General features: G+C 36.7%; 1 protein-coding gene across 1 annotated transcript; it reads left to right on the top strand.

Annotated features, from left to right (window-relative positions):
- The first annotated feature begins 1,808 nt into the window (after positions 1–1,808).
- LOC119246931 (GLIPR1-like protein 2) lies at positions 1,809–17,214 on the top strand. Its single transcript, XM_054696840.1, has 5 exons — positions 1,809–2,018; positions 10,183–10,224; positions 11,927–12,011; positions 16,120–16,146; positions 16,229–17,214. The coding sequence occupies exons 1-5, from the start codon at positions 1,809–1,811 to the stop codon at positions 16,474–16,476; spliced, it is 612 nt and encodes a 203-aa protein (XP_054552815.1). The 3' UTR covers positions 16,477–17,214.
- The last annotated feature ends 599 nt before the right edge of the window (positions 17,215–17,813 follow it).

Raw genomic sequence — 17,813 nt, 5'->3', positions numbered from 1 at the left:
TAATGCAATAGTTAAGCTAATAGCAATAGTTTACTAAAGAAATTACTCCATATATAATGAAATGTCAGAGAATATGCCTAATACACGGGACTAGTAAAAGTGCCTAACACTTCCCCCTATAATTGCATTATTCTCTTTATCTTGTGCTTTAAATGAGCAATGTTCAAAGTTTAACAACACTACATAAAAAAGGAAGCCCATTTTTCAACACTTGCCACCACCACCCCCAGCAATAGGCTCCAGTTATACTAAAACTCTTAGCCTATTACAAGCTTTCCCTTTGTTTAAAATGTGTTGTTTGGGCCTCCCCTGGTGGCGCAGGCAGTTGAGGGCCGCGCTGTGAAGCTCTCCACAGCCTCTATAGTACTGGTTCAATCCCACCCAGCCAGCAAGGGTCCCACATGGCACGACAGACCTCTCCTGCCGCGCCCACTGCTCCCCTCAGCAGTGTATTTCAGTCAGTCTACCTGTTCTGTTCCCTGCCCTGGCTCTAGAATCCTCTTACCTTCCGCTCATCTCACCTGTACCCCAGATCTTGTGTAAATGAATAAATAAATTAAAAAATAAAATAAAATAAAATGTGCTGTTTCACCTGTGTGCTTCACCATCTTGATGTCATATTCTCTAGAAAGACCTCCCTGATCCTCAAAAAGAGTATTGCACCGAACATGCTGCAAAAGTATCTTGATTTTGTATTTATCTCATGGAATAAAAGTTACCTATGTACTAGTTCTCTGAACTGTAATCTACTTGGAAAAAGGGTCTGTGTCTGGTCTTGCCGCCTGGTCTTTCCCAACCACCTAACATATTGCCTAGTAAATACTTACTAAAAGAATAAGGGCATAAATGAAGCCATCTTTTCGGACCTACTGCTTTTTTCAAAGCACATTTAAGATTTTTGGCCAACAGTTGAAATGCTTTCTTTGTAGCAAAATTCTGTCCCAGTATCAATGACTTTGAGTATCTCTTTGATGCTATTAAATACAATGTTATAAAGCAAAGCACATGTATTCCCAAAAAAGAAATTCTTTTATTTTGTGTCTAGATGGTATATTCTTCAAAGCAAGCTTTTTTTGAGCAAAAGGTAAAAACACCAGGTCATTGAAAGAAAGACATGAACACAAAAATGAATTCAACCTTGTTAGGAACAGGACAATTTGTCAGATAAATGAATCCTGATATTCAGGCTACTATACAGTACTAGTGAGAGAAGAAATGGATATATTTCAACCTTATGAGAATCAATGATCAGTAGTCTATCCCCTAAATGCTGAGCTTTTTATTCTTCCATTTATTTTGTGGATTCGATAAGTAAGTAAGCAAAAAATCTCAGTTAATGAGGAAGTCCTTTTTAGAGAGAATATTTTCTTGTTGTTCATAAGGAAAATAATAGGATGCGACCTGCATCAAATTTCCAACAAGTAAGAAGGGGAAAAAATAATGGAATTTTCGTCAGTATCGCTGAAGAATGATCATTTCCTCTTCCATAACTAGAAGGTTCCTTTAATAACATGTTAATAACTTAGCAATTGACATGTAAAAATGGCTCATTAATAAACGGTGACACAGCATTTGATGGCAGAAATCCACCCTGAATAACATTGAGCTACATTAACTCAGTGAAAAGCCTGCACCCACTTAACTTACGCCTCTTTGGCTAGACAGTTAAAAACAAGCTTTTACCAGCCCGCATTTCTGGCTCTGCTCCAACTTCTCGCTTCTTCTCCTAGGCAAGCACCGCCGCGCGCCTTGGCAGGGCACCCGGGCCGGCGTGCGCGTGACCACGGCCTGTCTGTGGCCGGTAGACCATGGAGCCCCGAAGGTGGTCAGCCCGGGAGTGGGCCGCCCCGTCTCACCTACTGCCGCGAGGGGGCGTTTTGAAGCTGTGGCTCTTTGAGTTCTGGCTATTACTTCTGGGTTCAGGTTTGAACGAGGGATTCTTGCCTGATGAAGAGGATGTGGACTTTATCAATGAGTACGTGAACATCCACAATGAGCTCCGGGGCCAAGTCCTAAGGGTCTTTGCCCCAATTTCTGATAACCTTTGTCACTATAGACCCTAGCTCTCAGCCTCGGAAAGTCTGGGCCACTGATCTTTAGGGTCAAAGATCACAGAGAACTTCACATTTAGCTTGGGTTTTTCTTTATTCAAGTTTGAACAAAGGAAAGGAATTTGGAACTATCTTATATGTACACCATTATGGAAAACAGTGAAGAAAGTTGCTTAGGAACTTGGATATGAGATTTAGCTTTCCAGATTTAAATGCAGGCTCCACAATATACTGGTATTAAGTAGCTGGAAGTAAGTTATTGAACTTATTTGTGCTTTAGTTAATTTCTTTGTGAAACCAAAAGAGTAATAATAATGTATAGGGTTATTGTGAACATTAGGTGAAATAATGAACAAAAATACTTAGAATAGTGACTGTAAATAGTAAACATATGATGTGTAAACAATATGCAAAATCTAATAGGCTATTACTAGTGGAATGCTAACATAATATGCAATCTATAGTATTCAGTATCACATAGAGTTTGTAAAACATTGGATTGGTGCAATTGGCAATTGTGCCAATTTGGAATAGTATCTCCAAGTGAAAACCAAAAGTTAACAAGCCAATTATATCGGGGCATGTGTGTGTGTGTGTGTTATGATTATAATAGTGCAAGGGAAAAATATCATAAAGTACCCATTTTAAACATTTCTGATGTTTGATGTGTGTGTGTATATATAGGTACAAAGCAATTGTTTTAAAAATGGTATTATGAAGGCCTATTTTGCTTATCTTCTATAATATATTTTCTATTATTTGTTTATAATCTATGAAAATAAAATAATCTAAGGGAATCTTGGTATAGTGTGGGTTCCTATGAGCTGAGCACTCACAGGCAACTGTGACCTATTTCCTATGTGCTAATCACAGCAGAGCATTCTTTGACTACCTACAGGAGTGTAGTCCTTATCAGGAGGCAGGCCTGGGACCACCCTAGGCCGCTCTTGATCTGATTACGTGACTGTCTCCATGGTGGTCTTGTTATAGGACAGGGAGAGGGGCAGCCCAAAAACCCTGCAAACCTGCCTATTCTAAATGGGTTCTGCCATCCGCCGCATCAACACAAAACATAGGAGACTTTAATGGGAAGGAACTTTAATTAAACTAGGAAACAATACAGGTAAGGCAAAGAGTCTAGTTTCTAAATGAAGCACCCAAAGTTACCCATCCCCTCGTGGGTAAAAGTCCATCCATATGGGATCGGCCCAGAACAAGGCCCCAAAGCCTGCTACAAGTCTAAAGCATCTTCCAGTGGGGACCCACAGCAAAGGGTCACAAACAACCGGACAAGCCCGGAAGGAAAAGAGCAAAATCAACATCAAGATAAAAGCTGCCATTGTCACCTCCCCACGGGTCTCACCCACATCTGTGTCACCCAGTCCACGACCAAAAGACAAGCGCAGTTTCTTCACGTGTCTCTAGGCTCCATGCACCTCCTCCAGGTCTCCTGGCTCCATCCTGCTCCTTCCTTCCTCAGTCTCTTCTGCAGCTTCTTCTCTCCCTGCTCAGCTCCACCCTTCCTTGGGTGGGGCAGGGAAGCTGGAACCTCCCCCTTTCCTGGGGACCACCCTGTTACAGTCTCAGATAACTCTGCCTGTGATAACATCATACTTTGCTGACGCAAAGATCTCTTGACTCATGATGTCCCCTTCCCTGTCCCTCATAAAACTTTGTCTCTCATTCCTCCACCCTCCAATTCCTTTGACTCCAATCCCACCCTCCGAACTTTATTCCTCATACAACTGTCACGTGATCAGCTTTTACTGGCCTGTGTGCTTTCAATAAGTGGCACAAGAACTTCTTTTTTTTTTTTTTTTAATTTTCTAGAGGCATGTCTTATTTATTTATTTATTTATTGTTTGTTTGTTTGATACATGCACTGGGTACAGTCAGAAGCGTGGGAGGGTGAGAGAATTCACCAGAGCCAGAGCGGGGAGCAGAGCAGGCAGAAGGACCGAAGCACACTGCTGAGGGGAGCAGCGGGCGGCAGGAGAGGTCTGCGCGCCATGTGGGACCCTCCTCTGGTGGCCGGGGAGCAGCCGGGGATCGAACCGGCTGCAGAGGCTGCAGGCAGCTTCGCAACCCAGCGCTCAACCGCTGCGCCACCGGGGAGGCCCAAGAACTTCTGCTCAAGTAGCAGAGTTTTGCCTTGCAAACCTGCTCCAAGACTGCTTTGTCCCTCATGGTGTTCTCACCCCAAAGCCTGAAATTTTTGCTGCTACTTTTTAGATATATTGTAACATATGACCACAATATTTTGGTTTTACAACTTAATTTGTTGATTTTATTGATTTTTTATGTGTTTTGTTCTTTTTCTTGTGATTAACTATAAACAGTGGACTCAATGAGACTCTAATGACAAAGGCACACATTTCTGGGGACATAGACTATCCCTGGTAGTCTAACAGTAGACAATCAGATGACAAAATTTAGGTTTTACTTCTTATTTTACTCCTCACAATAGTTTGCATATAGTCCGTGTTCAAAGGATAGTTCTTAGATAAATATTTCAAATGATTACTATGTATGAAAAGACTTGAGATTAAAAATACATATTCTGAACAGATTACATGTAAGAGTATACTGTTTTGAACAGACTACAAGATTATTATAATCATTTGCATCATCTAACAATCTGATTTAATTATAAATATATGCATAGTCCTTTCTCTCAAGGTGTAGTAGTTTGATTTATGATTATCTCCAAAAACTTTCCCTGCATAGAAATTCTGCAAACAAGATCCATCTGCACAAATTTAAATGTGTTTTCCTTAAACTTAACTGTGAACATGCAAGGGAAATAATTTTGAGTACACACAAAAAAACTCATTACGTTGTTTTCTTTGCTTTTTGCATTTTTTTTAGACTTGGGATGTAGCTTTGTCTCGGACTGCTAGAGCATGGGGGAGAAAATGTTTGCTTCAGCATAATAGTCATTTAGAATAAGTAAAGACGGCCCATCCTGTATTTAATGGTATTGGTGAAAATATTTGGGTCGGCCCTGAAAATGTGTTCACTGCAACTATTGCCATTAGAAGTTGGTATGAGGAGAGGAAGAATTATGACTTTGAAAATGACACTTGCAAATCAGAGTGTTCTAATTATCTGCAGGTATAATAATTTTTATACTATTAATTCAATAGATGTCTTCATTTGCTTTACTGCCAAGTTTTTATTGATGATGTTTCAATTTTATAAATAAACTTAACTGGTAAAAATTATCACTTCTAATAGAATAAAAATTCTAAGCAGTTCTAAATCTTCAGATGTCTATAATTTCATCTATTATGTGAACCATGCAATTAAAACAATCCTTTAAATCTAGTAAATTGGATCCCCTATCCAAAGGTGAAAGGTGTTTTTCTAAAAAGAATGTGCATTTGGAAAAGGAAGTAAGCAACCAGCAGACTAATTATTTTAAAAATACTGACCATAAATATAAAGAAAAGATTTGGTATTTTTATGTTCAGTATACATACTACTAAATAACTGATTGATTAAAATATTTTAATTCAAATTAATAGTTTTATTTCCCTGCCTCAGGTCTAACAATTTACCCTGTCACTTTATACTCTTTTGAACCAGTTTTTATTTCCTATATATGCACTAATTATTTTATATATCACCCTCTTCTGTCTTTTTTATTCCCCAATTCCACTCTCTTAGACACTTTTCTTTACTGCATTTGACTTCACATTAACTGCTGTAGACATTCTACTCGCTAGTCTTTTAATGCATCACTGTTTCTTTAAGAATCACATGTTTAAAACCACTAAGGTTGTGGTAAAGAGAAAAGGAAAAACAAAAATGACTCCTGTCTCTTCCACAGAGTTTAACAAACAAGTATTTTTTTTCACTTGGAATTAATGGAAGTAGCCGTACAGAAAATTTCAAGAATACTTTCAGTTATTCTCATATTTTCACATATCAAGACTTGCTTTTCCTTTTATAGACCTGATCTTTTTTTTTATTTTTTAAGAACAGCCCTTTCATTTTATAATGGAATTTCCTCCATAAGTGGAAAGAGAAATGTTAATAACATTCCATTACTCTCTATCTTATATTTCTTTTCCCTCTCTTCTATAATCTTGGGCCTTTCTTCGCCCTTCTATTCACAACTTTTTTTCTTCCAAAATCATTCTCCTCTCTTTTCCCTTTTCTTTCTACCAATAACATAGCAGTTTCAGATACAATCTGAAGTTGAAAATTTATTCAGCAGGGATGCCTTCCTTTGGCTCTACAACATCATTCTGGGTTAGTGTTTCTCAAATTCTTTCTCCTATGAATACAGAATTGCCAAAACCTATTAAAATATTTCTCTAAATAAAGTTTTAAAACTTCTTCCCTAAATACATGACAATTTTCTACCTGCATCCAAATGAAGAATAATTTATATTCTCAAGCTGCTTGATTAAAGTTTTATGTGGATTGAATATACTATTGCTTATAGCATGCAAAATAAATGTTTGGAATTACATTTTATGTTTTCTCTGAAATTTTTATTTTAGGTTGTTTGGGATCTCACTTACAAAGTTGGTTGTGCTGTTACTGCTTGTGCAAGAATAGGACGTATTCAAGATGCAGCACTTTTCATATGTAACTACGCACCAGGGTAAGCAACTTTAAATTAAAATATATATATATTAACATTGTATATTTTTCAATATTAAACTTTTCTAGGTTTCAATATAGTCTTCTAATGTCTCTGTGAACTATAAGTTAAATATAAGATATTAAAGATTGTATATTGAGATATTTTCAATTATATCTTGAAATGAGTCTTAATACGGGCATGTAACATGGGCATTTTGTATATAGACAAATCAATTACTTCCTAAAAGATTTTAACTTTAGTATTACTTCATAATCTAGCCTAATTAGCATAGGATTGTTAAATTATGTATTTTAAAATTAATTTCCAAAATAGATTATTCCCTTATTTAAAAAAGGCAAAAGAAAATAAGGTTAGATGTGCTATAATAATTGTTTCAGGAGTACATCAGTTCTTATTACTTTAAGCATACTTTTAGTTGACTATCCTTTAGAAGTTACATTAATAATTGGCACTAGTTTCACACATGTGAGTCATTATAATATCTCAGAGTTGAAATAGTACTTCAAAAGTCTTCTTGTCAAGTTTTCCATACAAAACTTGAATTATTTCCATTTTACTTACCATGCGAATATTCTCTATTTGAATACCTTTATGTGGTGAGAAATAACTACCTTCTAGAATAGCCTCCATGTCTGTCTGGAGGATAGAAAATCTAGCCTCCTAGTCTAGAAAATCTCAAGCTCTCTTTTGGCCAATATGATAACAGAAGTAGTAGCAGTATAATGTCCAGCTATGTGAAGAAATAGCCTAATTAGTATGTCAGATAAACAGGAAAAATTAAAAAACATGTTAGAATTAAGAATGCATTTCTGTTGATAAACTGCTTTCAAGACTAAACCCAAAAGAAAAAGAATATTGATTACTGACTGTATGTCCCTAGATAGGGACAAAAACCTAACCATGATCTAATTGAATTAGACTCAGAAAGGCCCTTCCTGCTGTAAAACTTTGCAGACTTTGAACATAGGCACCTCAAAACAAGTTTGGGAGAGTCATTGCAAATGTTTTTTTTAAGATTTATTTTATTTATACAAGAACCGGGGTATAGGCCAGATGTGCGGGAGGGTGAGAGGATTCATCAGAGACAGAGTGGGGAACAGAACAGGCAGACTGACTGCAATACACTGCTGAGGGGAGCAGCGGGCAAGACAGGAGAGGTCTACCGCACCATGTGGGATTCTCGCCGGCTGGCCAGGATCGAACCCATGCTGCAGAGTTTGCGGACAGCTTCACAGTGTGGCGCTCAAACGCCTGCGCCACCAGGGAGGCCCTGCAAAAATTTTTAAGCCTCCTTTCATTCCTACACACTAGAAGCATTGGAATGTTATCTATTATGTGGAGAAACTGGAAAATTGACTACCAATTAAAATTGAAAATTTAGACAGAGAACTAGGTACTGGCGGGAGAGGGAGAGAATGGATTCATTCATCTAAGGTACCATTATTCATTTATGTACTCGACATTTATGTACAATCTATCTCCTGTTCTATCTCCTAATAAGACAAAAAAATTGCTTACCATATTTAGTTTATAGTTTTAGAGGGAGATGATAAATGAACACATAAATAAATACTATTTACTTAGGTTGTGAAATATACCGTAAAATATATCGAAATAAACAAATAAATGATAGCTAAAATCAAATACAGATTAAAAAAAGAGGTGGCATTTGAGCTGAAAGTAAAATGAGAAAAGAGTGGCTAAAGAATGTTTCAGATAGAAATAACAACATGTATAAAATCTCTGAACTTAGACTGAGTTTAACATGTTTGAGAAATAATAAATTATGGTTCGAACTACTAGTTGAGGTAAATTATGTGACAGCTTAACCAAATAGAAGATCACAGGAAATACGTAGGACTTGGGAATTTATTCTAAGTAATGGCAAAACCATTGGAAAATCTTTAACAAGGGTGTGACATTACATCTTTTTTGAAAAGAATATACAGACGCAAAAATATTAATCTGACTATTGTGTTGTGAATGGAATATAGGGAAAATAGGGTACAAAGTGGAAGCAAGAACTTGCTTCATAATAATTGTTTCTCTGATAGTACAGCTGTGGTATCATATATATGAGATATCATATATATATCATATATATATATATCTCCATACAAGAGCTGAGGTGTAGGCCACAGGTGCAGTGGCAAGTGGTGGTGAGAGGATTCACCAGAGACAGATGTGAAGCAGAACAGGAAGATCTACTGAAATATACTGCTGAGGGGAGCAGCATGTGAGACAGGAGAGATCTGCTGCGGCACGTGGGTCAGCTCCCTGGCCAGGGATTGAACTGGTGCTGAAGATAACTTCATAGTGCTGATTTAACGATTTAACACCTTGCACCACCAGGGAGACCCACAGACTGTGGTATCTTGGATGAAGTTTAGAGCATGCAGATTGGTTTTCTTTTATTACATACAAATTACCACAAACTTTGTGTCTTAAAATATAACCCATTTATTATCAAATAGACCTGTAGGTTATAAGTTCAGGCACAATATACCTAGATTCTCTGCTTAGAGTCTCAAAGCCAAATCAAAGTATTGACTGAATTCTTTTTTTTTTTTCACTTTATCACTGTATTCTACAAAACATTTAAACAGTTAATACAAATTCTTTACAAATGCTTTTAAAAAATAGGAGGAAACTGTAATCAATTCATTTTATGAGGTCAGCATTACCCTAATATCCAAACCAGACAAAAGATAGCACAAGCAAACATAACTATACATCAATGTGGATCCAAAAATTCTTAACAAAATATAACCAAACCAAATCCAAAAACATAGAAAAAGAATAATATACCCTAAGTGGGACTAAGTGACTAAATTCTTATCTGGAATCTGCTTCCAAGGTCATTTAGGTTGTTAGTAGAGTTCAGTTTCATGTGACTATAGGACTCAGGTCCCCATTTCTTTTGTGAGTCCCAGCCAAGAATTGCTCTCAACTTCTAGAGCCTGTCCACATTCCTTGATACAGTCTCCGACCATTTTCAAGTCACTAAAGACACATCAGATCCTTCTGATGTTTCAAATCCCTGGTTTATCTTCTGTGACCAGCCAGAGAAACTCTCTGTTTTTTAAGTTACCCAACTGATTGGATCAGGTCCACCTGGATAATATTTGTAATTTAAGGTCAACTATGCTATGTAGCATAATTAAACATGGAAGTAGAGCTCATCATATTCACTGACTTGGAATTATTCAAGACCTATAAACATTGTATGGTCAGTATGAAGGTATTCCTGTGTTGGAGGCATAAATATTAATGACTGTTAAAGCTTCTTAATGGATTGACCCTTTGATCATGGACAATGTATAGCCTGGCATTTCTGGCTATCCAATATAGATAGTAACAGATACTTTTAATCTTGGAGAAAGAGGGTCCATTGTATTCTAGATCAGTATGAAATTAATTGATTGGTTGACTAATATTTATATATTTATTTGTTTATTTATTTGCCTTTTCAGAGTTTTTCCAGGCTACAGTTATCAGACATTATGATCACAGGGTGATTGGCCTGTGCTACCGGTTTTAAAGACAGTGTTTATAGTGAGTAGTTTTTTGCATAGGTATAGAGGTAGAGGTCCTCTATCCCTTGGGTCTTGGGATAGGTAGGATATGCTCTGTTTTTGTGTTGGAGGTGTTTCAGTGATAAAGGTTTAGGGCAGGAAAAGTATACTAGGACATAGGTAAATATGGCCAGATCAATTCTTACATTTTTGGAAGGCTAGTGTTCTAGCTGGGATCTGTGGCCTCTCTAACACTTGGGGCCTCTGCACCTGTATATATGGCCTCTCTCTGCACCTGTGTATGTGTGAAAGAATTGGATAAGGCACCCCTGCATGACCGCCTTAAGACAATGGCCCACATTACGAGGCAGCCGGGGATGCCTAGGTTGTTGTTGACTGATTGTGTGGCCATGGCCTCAGGTGGTCTAGAAGTAGCTCAGAAATTAAACCAAGTACCTGCGTGGGAAGTCCTCCCTGTATATGTGGCCAACATGCCCCCTCCTGTTCCCCATAAAGTTGACTTCCCTATGTCTCCCTGGGCCCTGCTCCTCCTGCCATTGTCACATAAACAGTCATGTCTATTTTTTACTGCTAATAAACACCAAGAGGGCTGCTCACTGAGCAGCAGAGTCTTGCCTTGCAAACCTGCTCCACGACTCGTCCCTCAGCATGTCCTCAGGGTCATGCTGGGGCATTCCTGACCCAACAGGGTTCTAAAAATATAAAAATGTATTTTTTTTCCTTGAAGTGTTTTGATAGTGAAAAGTGAAATTAGAGAAGTGATATGCGATCTACAAATAACCACAAACTTCTGAGTGTCCTTGATAGACTAGAAAACTTGCTTTTCAAGGGTATCAGATAGCTAATTGGGTATCAAAAAAAAAAACAACATGACTCAGAAATTTAATATTCACATATTTGTATATGTATTTCTTCTGTTTGGCCATTCTTTTACATGATCCAGAATGGCCTAACTGAGATTTATATGCCTGATGCTTGCTTATATGTCTAACAGTGCACTGAGTAAATTAATAAGCAATCCTATTTAAATGATGACTATTAATGACCCTCCCCTCACTCAAAAATATTTTTCCATATCTTTCTTCCATATCTTTCTTATCATAGAGCTTTCATATCTACTTTTGGGCCTATTTTCCTTACTTAACTCTGCACAGTTGATGTAATAATTTCTCAATTCTAGCCTGTGCTGTAGGCAATGGATTAAAACATCTTTGTAAAAATCCCACTTAGATTTTTTCACTTGTTCATATATTTATGTTTTTTCTGAGTGGACCTTGAAATAATCCATGCATCTTGGTCTTTGAGACAATAGGCATTTCAGGATTTTGTGAATTCTTCAGAAAATAAATATATCACTTCTATAGAAGTTTTTATATACCTAGGCCAACTAGAGAGCAAGTAATTACTAAACATTCTATAGCATTCTATTTAAGGGGAAATTTTGCTGCAAACTAAGATGAAATAAAAGTGCTTTAAAACTCAGGCTTAAATAATAATGTTTTCAAAGAAAGACCTGGAAACAGTTTCAGAAGACAATGTTTTCCAAGGGGGGAAGAGAAGGGAAATATTGTGTCTCTTGCTTAAGACTTTCTTGAGCCCATTTTCTTAATTCAATTGCCTTTATAAACTAAAAATTGATGACAGTAAATTTAAACAGCACAGGATTTGAGACATTTTCTAACTAAATGTTTTTTGGTTTTGTTTTTGTTTGTTTGTTTTAGAGAACTCAGAAAAGAAAGCCTTACAAGCCAGGACGGCATTGTTCTAGATGTGACAGATATGACAGATGCACAGATCTTCTATGCAGTAAGATAAAGAAAATAACTTAAACATCAAAATAAGTATAATGCATTTTATAATAAGAAAAATGACCTGTACACTAGTTATTGTCATGTTAATATTGCACAGGATATACTTAAGCTAAAAGATTATTTGTTATATTCTAAAATTTACCTGTATAGCCTATATTTTTGTTTCTAAATCTGACAGCTCTACCAACCTGGTGTGTGCTGTGACAGCTTATACAGGATGAAGAGGGTACCCGTGTAAGGGATGAAGTAGAGGCAATGATAGTGTTACAGGGCAGCCCCGATACAAAATGGGGTGCCTGACTGTGGGTCCTCACCTGCACACTTAATGGGACTTATCAATACTCTACTGCAGGCTCACGTGAAAGGTTAATAAAAGGTTTTTTCACAAGGGAAGGGCTAATGAGGAAATGTGCAACTCAGGGAGAAAAGTGGGAGATAAAGTTTTAAATGTGTCCTACCTGATCCGCCAATCTGGAATCCCAAATAGCACTCTGAGAGTTGGCCGCAAGCCACCAGCCGTGAAGCCAGGAGGCGAGCGATAGCGAGCCCCCCAAGGCCCACGTGTTTGTTTTTTATACCCAACCTAGCTGCTTAACCCCACCGTCAGGTCCCAGCCACCTTCCTTTTGGTGGTGACTGGATTTGTCTTTCCCAGTGTCCTGAAGGCTTTGGTCTGGAGTGGGGGTGGAGTCCACAAACCTTGTGTGGGATTAGCTCAGGACATCCTTTCCCCCTAACAATTGGAGATTGGAAGCACACTGGGGGTTTGATCAAATATGCAAATAGATTAAGAATAAAGACAGCCACAATGGGGAAAAAAACAATAGACATCAGTTCTCTGACTGTCAGAAGATGGAATACAAATACATAAAGGAGGAAAATAAGCATGGATCTTGTGGTTATGAATTCGAAGTACAGGTATTAGCATGTAAGGATCAAACATGCAACTAAACATAGACAGAAATATTTGTATATGATCTATCTATATACACATACTCCCTAAGCTCAGAAAAGACCTTGGGGCAGAACCCCCAACCCCCATTCTACCATCGCCTCCCCACCCCCAATGAACACAATTAGCACCCAGACCTTGATTTCTAAATTTCAGCCTGTACTAAAAGTGAGCATTGGAGAAAGAAAATATCTAGGACAGAGGCAGGGAAATATAAGATAAATCCAGAACTTCTTTTTATATCCAAAAGCAAGAAATGCTTAAAGAATATAGAGACATGTAACCACAAGGACACAGCCTCTTTTTTTTCTTTTTGAAGAGCCCTGTTAGCCAAGTTGTGTTCACAAAGCAAAAGTTCTTGAAAGAAATTAAAAGTAGTGCTTCAATTAATACATGAATGAAAAAAGCAAAAGCAAAACAGCCTGATTGCAGATAAGGAGAGAGTTGAGTGGTGTGGTTAGAAAACAAACTAGCCATAACATTATAGCCAAGGACTAATCTAGCCCAGTGCCCTAACTCTTCAATTCTGTGAAGACCAAGAGAGATGAGATCATCTGGTGTTCTTTTAGCTTCATGCACTCATATATTTAGTTCTTTCCCAGGTTTGGGAATTTTTCCTCTATTAATTTCTTTGAATAAGTTTCTGTTCCCTTCTCTCTCTCTTCCTCTTCTTGGATACCTATTATTCTTATACTTACATTTCCTAATGAAGTCATAATTCTCATAGTGTTTCTTCAGTTTTTCTTTTATATTTCTCTTTTTTCTTCCACCTGGGTTATTTTTGTGTTACCATCTTTGAGATCAATGATTCAATCTCCCATTTGGTCTATTCAGTTTGCATAGCTTTCAAAGAATTTTTTTTATCTCCTCTAATGATCGTTTTACATCCTGCAACTCCTTTATTTTCTTATTTAATGTTTCAATTTTATCTCCTGTTCATTGACTTTAATTCTCAGGACATCCATTTGCTTTTCTGTATTTTCTTGTATATCTTTGATCATATTTTCTGTGTTTTCTTCCATTTCTTTGAATTTCTTTCACATGGCAATTTTGAACTCTGTATCTGATAGGAAGAAAAGGGCTCTAATGACTTTGTGGTTAGATTATGGAGATTTGTGGGATGCGAGGTGCCATGTATTTTATTTTTCTGTCTGCCCACTGTGTAGCTTTCCAGATCGCCATCTTTTCAAATGTCCTAAGGATGCTGAATTTCTACTTTTCCAGCAGATGGCACTGTAGGTTTTCTTTTTCTTGGCTTGGCCTGTCAGTATCTTGTGTTTTGGGGGAAAATGACCTATAGCTGCAGAGTGGGAGGTGTGTAAGATCTCTGAAGGGGTCCAGTTACTGGTGAAAATTGTACTGAAGTGGGCTTGTGTTTGTGGCACCTTTGAAAACACTCCTCTTTGGGCTTTCCAGACCTGTGTGCCTGCATCTGTCTGTTATCGGAGAACTTCACAGGTTAGCACCAGTCCTGCCAGGGAAGGGAAGGGAAGTACATCCACTTCCCTATCCTCTTCCCTGGCAACCTGGCAAGCCTGGCACACCCCAGCTCCTCCACACAATCTCCCTTCAGTTAAGAGGGTGACTCCATGCCACTCAGCTAACCCTTCTCAGAGTTGTCACCCAAATCTGAGAGTACAATTCTGAGTTTTGCATGGCATGCTGCCACCCCTTGCCATAGTCTCTAGGCAACTCTCTACCCACTTTTTGTTGTATGGAGTTGAATTTCCTCATTATTCCTTCTTGTGTGGTCAATGCTTGCCTCTGATGTCCAACGGGTACCCTAGTTTGCCCCGTCACTGGACCCTCTCAAACTAGTGGCCCTCTGGGCTACTTTTAGATTATCTTTCTGGAAACAAAGCAGAGAACGCTGTTAATGTCATATTCACCATCTCTCTATGCTTTAAATCTTAATTGATAAAGATTAAAATCTAAAGGCTATGGTTATAAAAACAAAATGTAAACATAACAAATTTTGCTAACATATACAAATGGCATAATTATTGAAAAGAGAGGGAAAAAAAGAAAGAACAGTGTACTCAATTTTCTCGTCTTTTATAACCAGAGTCCTAGAGATATCATTTAAAGCTGATAAATCAAACTATAGAGATTTAAGTAAATATAAATGTATTTCAATACTAAATCAAAACCAAAAGTAAAACAAGAATGCAATCAATGAAAATTAGTGATGAAGAGTAAATGTACTAATTATATCATGGCTCTACTAAGCTATCATTAGTTACATATACAGAGTGAAGCAGGAAAAATATAGACGATGTGATAAAAGATATTTTTAAAAGGAGCTGGAAAATAAGAATCATTACATAAAACATGAAACAATAAATAAGACTAAGCAAAAAAGGCTAAAAGCCTCAAGTATCCAACAGAAGGTTACTAACTCTCCAAGGTACCTGAATAGCAATTTCTAAATTTTCCTCTAAGGTTAGTATCAACACAAGAAAAAGCCCCTGGTTTCACTGGGCTGTCTATGTGTGAGAACTCTTCTATGCTCCCACTCTCCTTCCTAGTGACATCTAGGAATAGTCGTGTGGGCCTCTCTGCCCAGGTGAGCAAAGGAAAAGAAATTTATTTCCTGTAAAGTACAGAAATTTATTTCCTGTAAAGGATTGTAATAGTATAGGGGGCTACATAGTAAAATGATTGAATGACAGGCTAGAGAGTTAACTTTGCCATCTAGGAAAGGAAGAACAACGGACAGCTTCTGAAAATAAAAATTCTTGAAGAAAGTGAGTAGATTCAGAAGATTAATTGGGAATGATTGGGGGTAGAAGGGTGGGGAAGAGAGATAAAAATAAGATATTATAAAACCCTAAAATGTTGAAGCTGCAACAATCTTTTGAGTACAGAAGTGAAATGAATTAGATAAGGTGAAAAAAGGATTTAGAGAAAGAATTAATACCGGAATCCACAATTTCTCTTATATATCGATGTTTTCTCTAGCAGAGCAGGCTAACTTTTATGAAAAGCAAATATAATGTATTTAATTCAGGCTACTAGTTTGTGGAGCAGCAATGATGATGCCATGTTGCTTAAGAACTCGGAGAATGATGTCATGGTTGTTGGACAAATTATCTTATAGTCTAGAGAAAAGGTGAAATGACAAAATTTCTTTACGGTCTTTTTCTTTCTAGGTAATGCAGAGCGTGACCAAGCCACATGTATGTATTATTGTCCTTTATTTCTTCAATGATTTTACTAGTTTATGTGAAATCTAGCTTTCAATCGCTTCATTATTTACAGATTACAAATTTTGGTATCCAAAATGGGAAGTACCCCGGCCACTTGTGTGTGATCCAATGTGCATACTTACTTTATTACTAAGACTGGTATGCTTGTCGCTATGTACTACAGCTGTTTTGATAGTGCAGTCTCACTTTCCAAATATATTATTAGAAGAAGAAATGTTAAACAAGCTTGGGGAAACTGAAGGAGAGCCAAAAGAGGTGGAGAATAAAGTGCAAGAGGTACGGGAGAAGGAGGAGACATAGAAAAGTACTGTGAAGATTAACACTGATGAATAAACAAAGGGAAATATCTTTTAAAAAGCAAAAAATAAAAAACACTTAATTTTAGCAAACGAGAACTACTTTGCAATACGTTTTTTTCCCTCTCTCTTCCCATCCTTATCCAGCAAATTTAAATGAAACAAAGAAGCAAAAAATGTATTTTATAGTATATGTTGTAAGGCAAACTCTTGGCCCCTAAGAATAGCTAAAGATGTGATGATAAAAATTCTAAAAAGATTTGACAGTCTAATTAATATTAAGATGATACTATGTTAATCTGATAAGGGAGGGAATTTCCATTTTTAAAATATGTCTCTATCTGTATGTTTCTACATCTGTATTTTAAATATCTTTAAATGAGTTTCTCAAATATTAAAAAAGATCATATAAGATGCTTAATACCATTCCAATTTCAGAACAACCATTTAATAAGTTTGGATTATGTTGTTTTTAATCATTTTTATTATAGTTGTTATCGCTATTGGTGATGGTGGTATTTTCCATGTGATATCAAGGCATCTAATATCATTATTTATCTTTGTAATATTTGTGTTTGGAATAGTTTGAGTGGTACTTGTGTACGCTGTTAGAGGACAAATTTATTATGTCTACTTCATGTTCAGTATTTCACGAAAGCTTTGCTGTAATTCTTTTAGACTATATAATGTGTTGCTGCCAAAGACTAACAAATGTCAAAAATCAGTTCATTGTGATTGAGCAATCTGGCTATCATTTATGTTGAAAAATAAAATTCAATTAAAAATAGTTATTTATATATAGTTATTCAATAAGTATAGTAAAAGCTCACCAATTAACTACTTATTACTTCTATCACTAATAAATGAACTGAATAAAAATATCTAATGTAAAAAAATACATAAAGTGCTAGAAATTTCACATTTAGTAAACTTATTATATTAACAGCCTGTCCATAAATGAGACAAGATAAACTTGTACAAAAAGTCCTGAACCATCCTCTTGGATTTTGTAATTTCTGCGTTTTTTATGTGTTTGTTTTCATTTTATTTTTTTGTTTTATCCCCCAAAAGCTCTGCTCTAAATATATTGAGATATATTTATATATGTCTTATATAGAGAGAGATATAAACATATATATAGTTTTATGAAGTGAGTCTCCTTTCTACCCAGTCTCCTAAATGCTTTCACATAGTTATTTAATATTCAAAACCACTATGTGGAGTTAGTATCGCTTCTGTTGTTAAAAAGAGAAAAATGTCCTTTGATTCATGATACCACGTTCAATTCCCACTATGACAACTTTTTAGGAATCTACACGTGTAACTTCTCCATCTACTCTT

The sequence above is a fragment of the Talpa occidentalis genome, unplaced genomic scaffold, assembly GCF_014898055.3.
Source record: "Talpa occidentalis isolate TD23 unplaced genomic scaffold, MPIMG_talOcc4v2.1 talOcc4.16, whole genome shotgun sequence".
NCBI classification, from domain to species: Eukaryota; Metazoa; Chordata; class Mammalia; order Eulipotyphla; family Talpidae; genus Talpa; species Talpa occidentalis.
This window is presented reverse-complemented; position numbering and strand designations above follow the sequence as displayed.

Bases quoted from the DNA above. Each gene is read 5' to 3' on its own strand.
- LOC119246931 (XM_054696840.1), top strand. From the start codon at position 1,809: ATGGAGCCCCGAAGGTGGTCAGCCCGGGAGTGGGCCGCCCCGTCTCAC. The intron at 2,019-10,182 runs GTCTTTGCCCCA...TTATGATCACAG, and splicing joins TCCGGGGCCAAGTCCTAAGG to GGTGATTGGCCTGTGCTACC. The intron at 10,225-11,926 runs GTGAGTAGTTTT...TGTTTGTTTTAG, and splicing joins TTTTAAAGACAGTGTTTATA to AGAACTCAGAAAAGAAAGCC.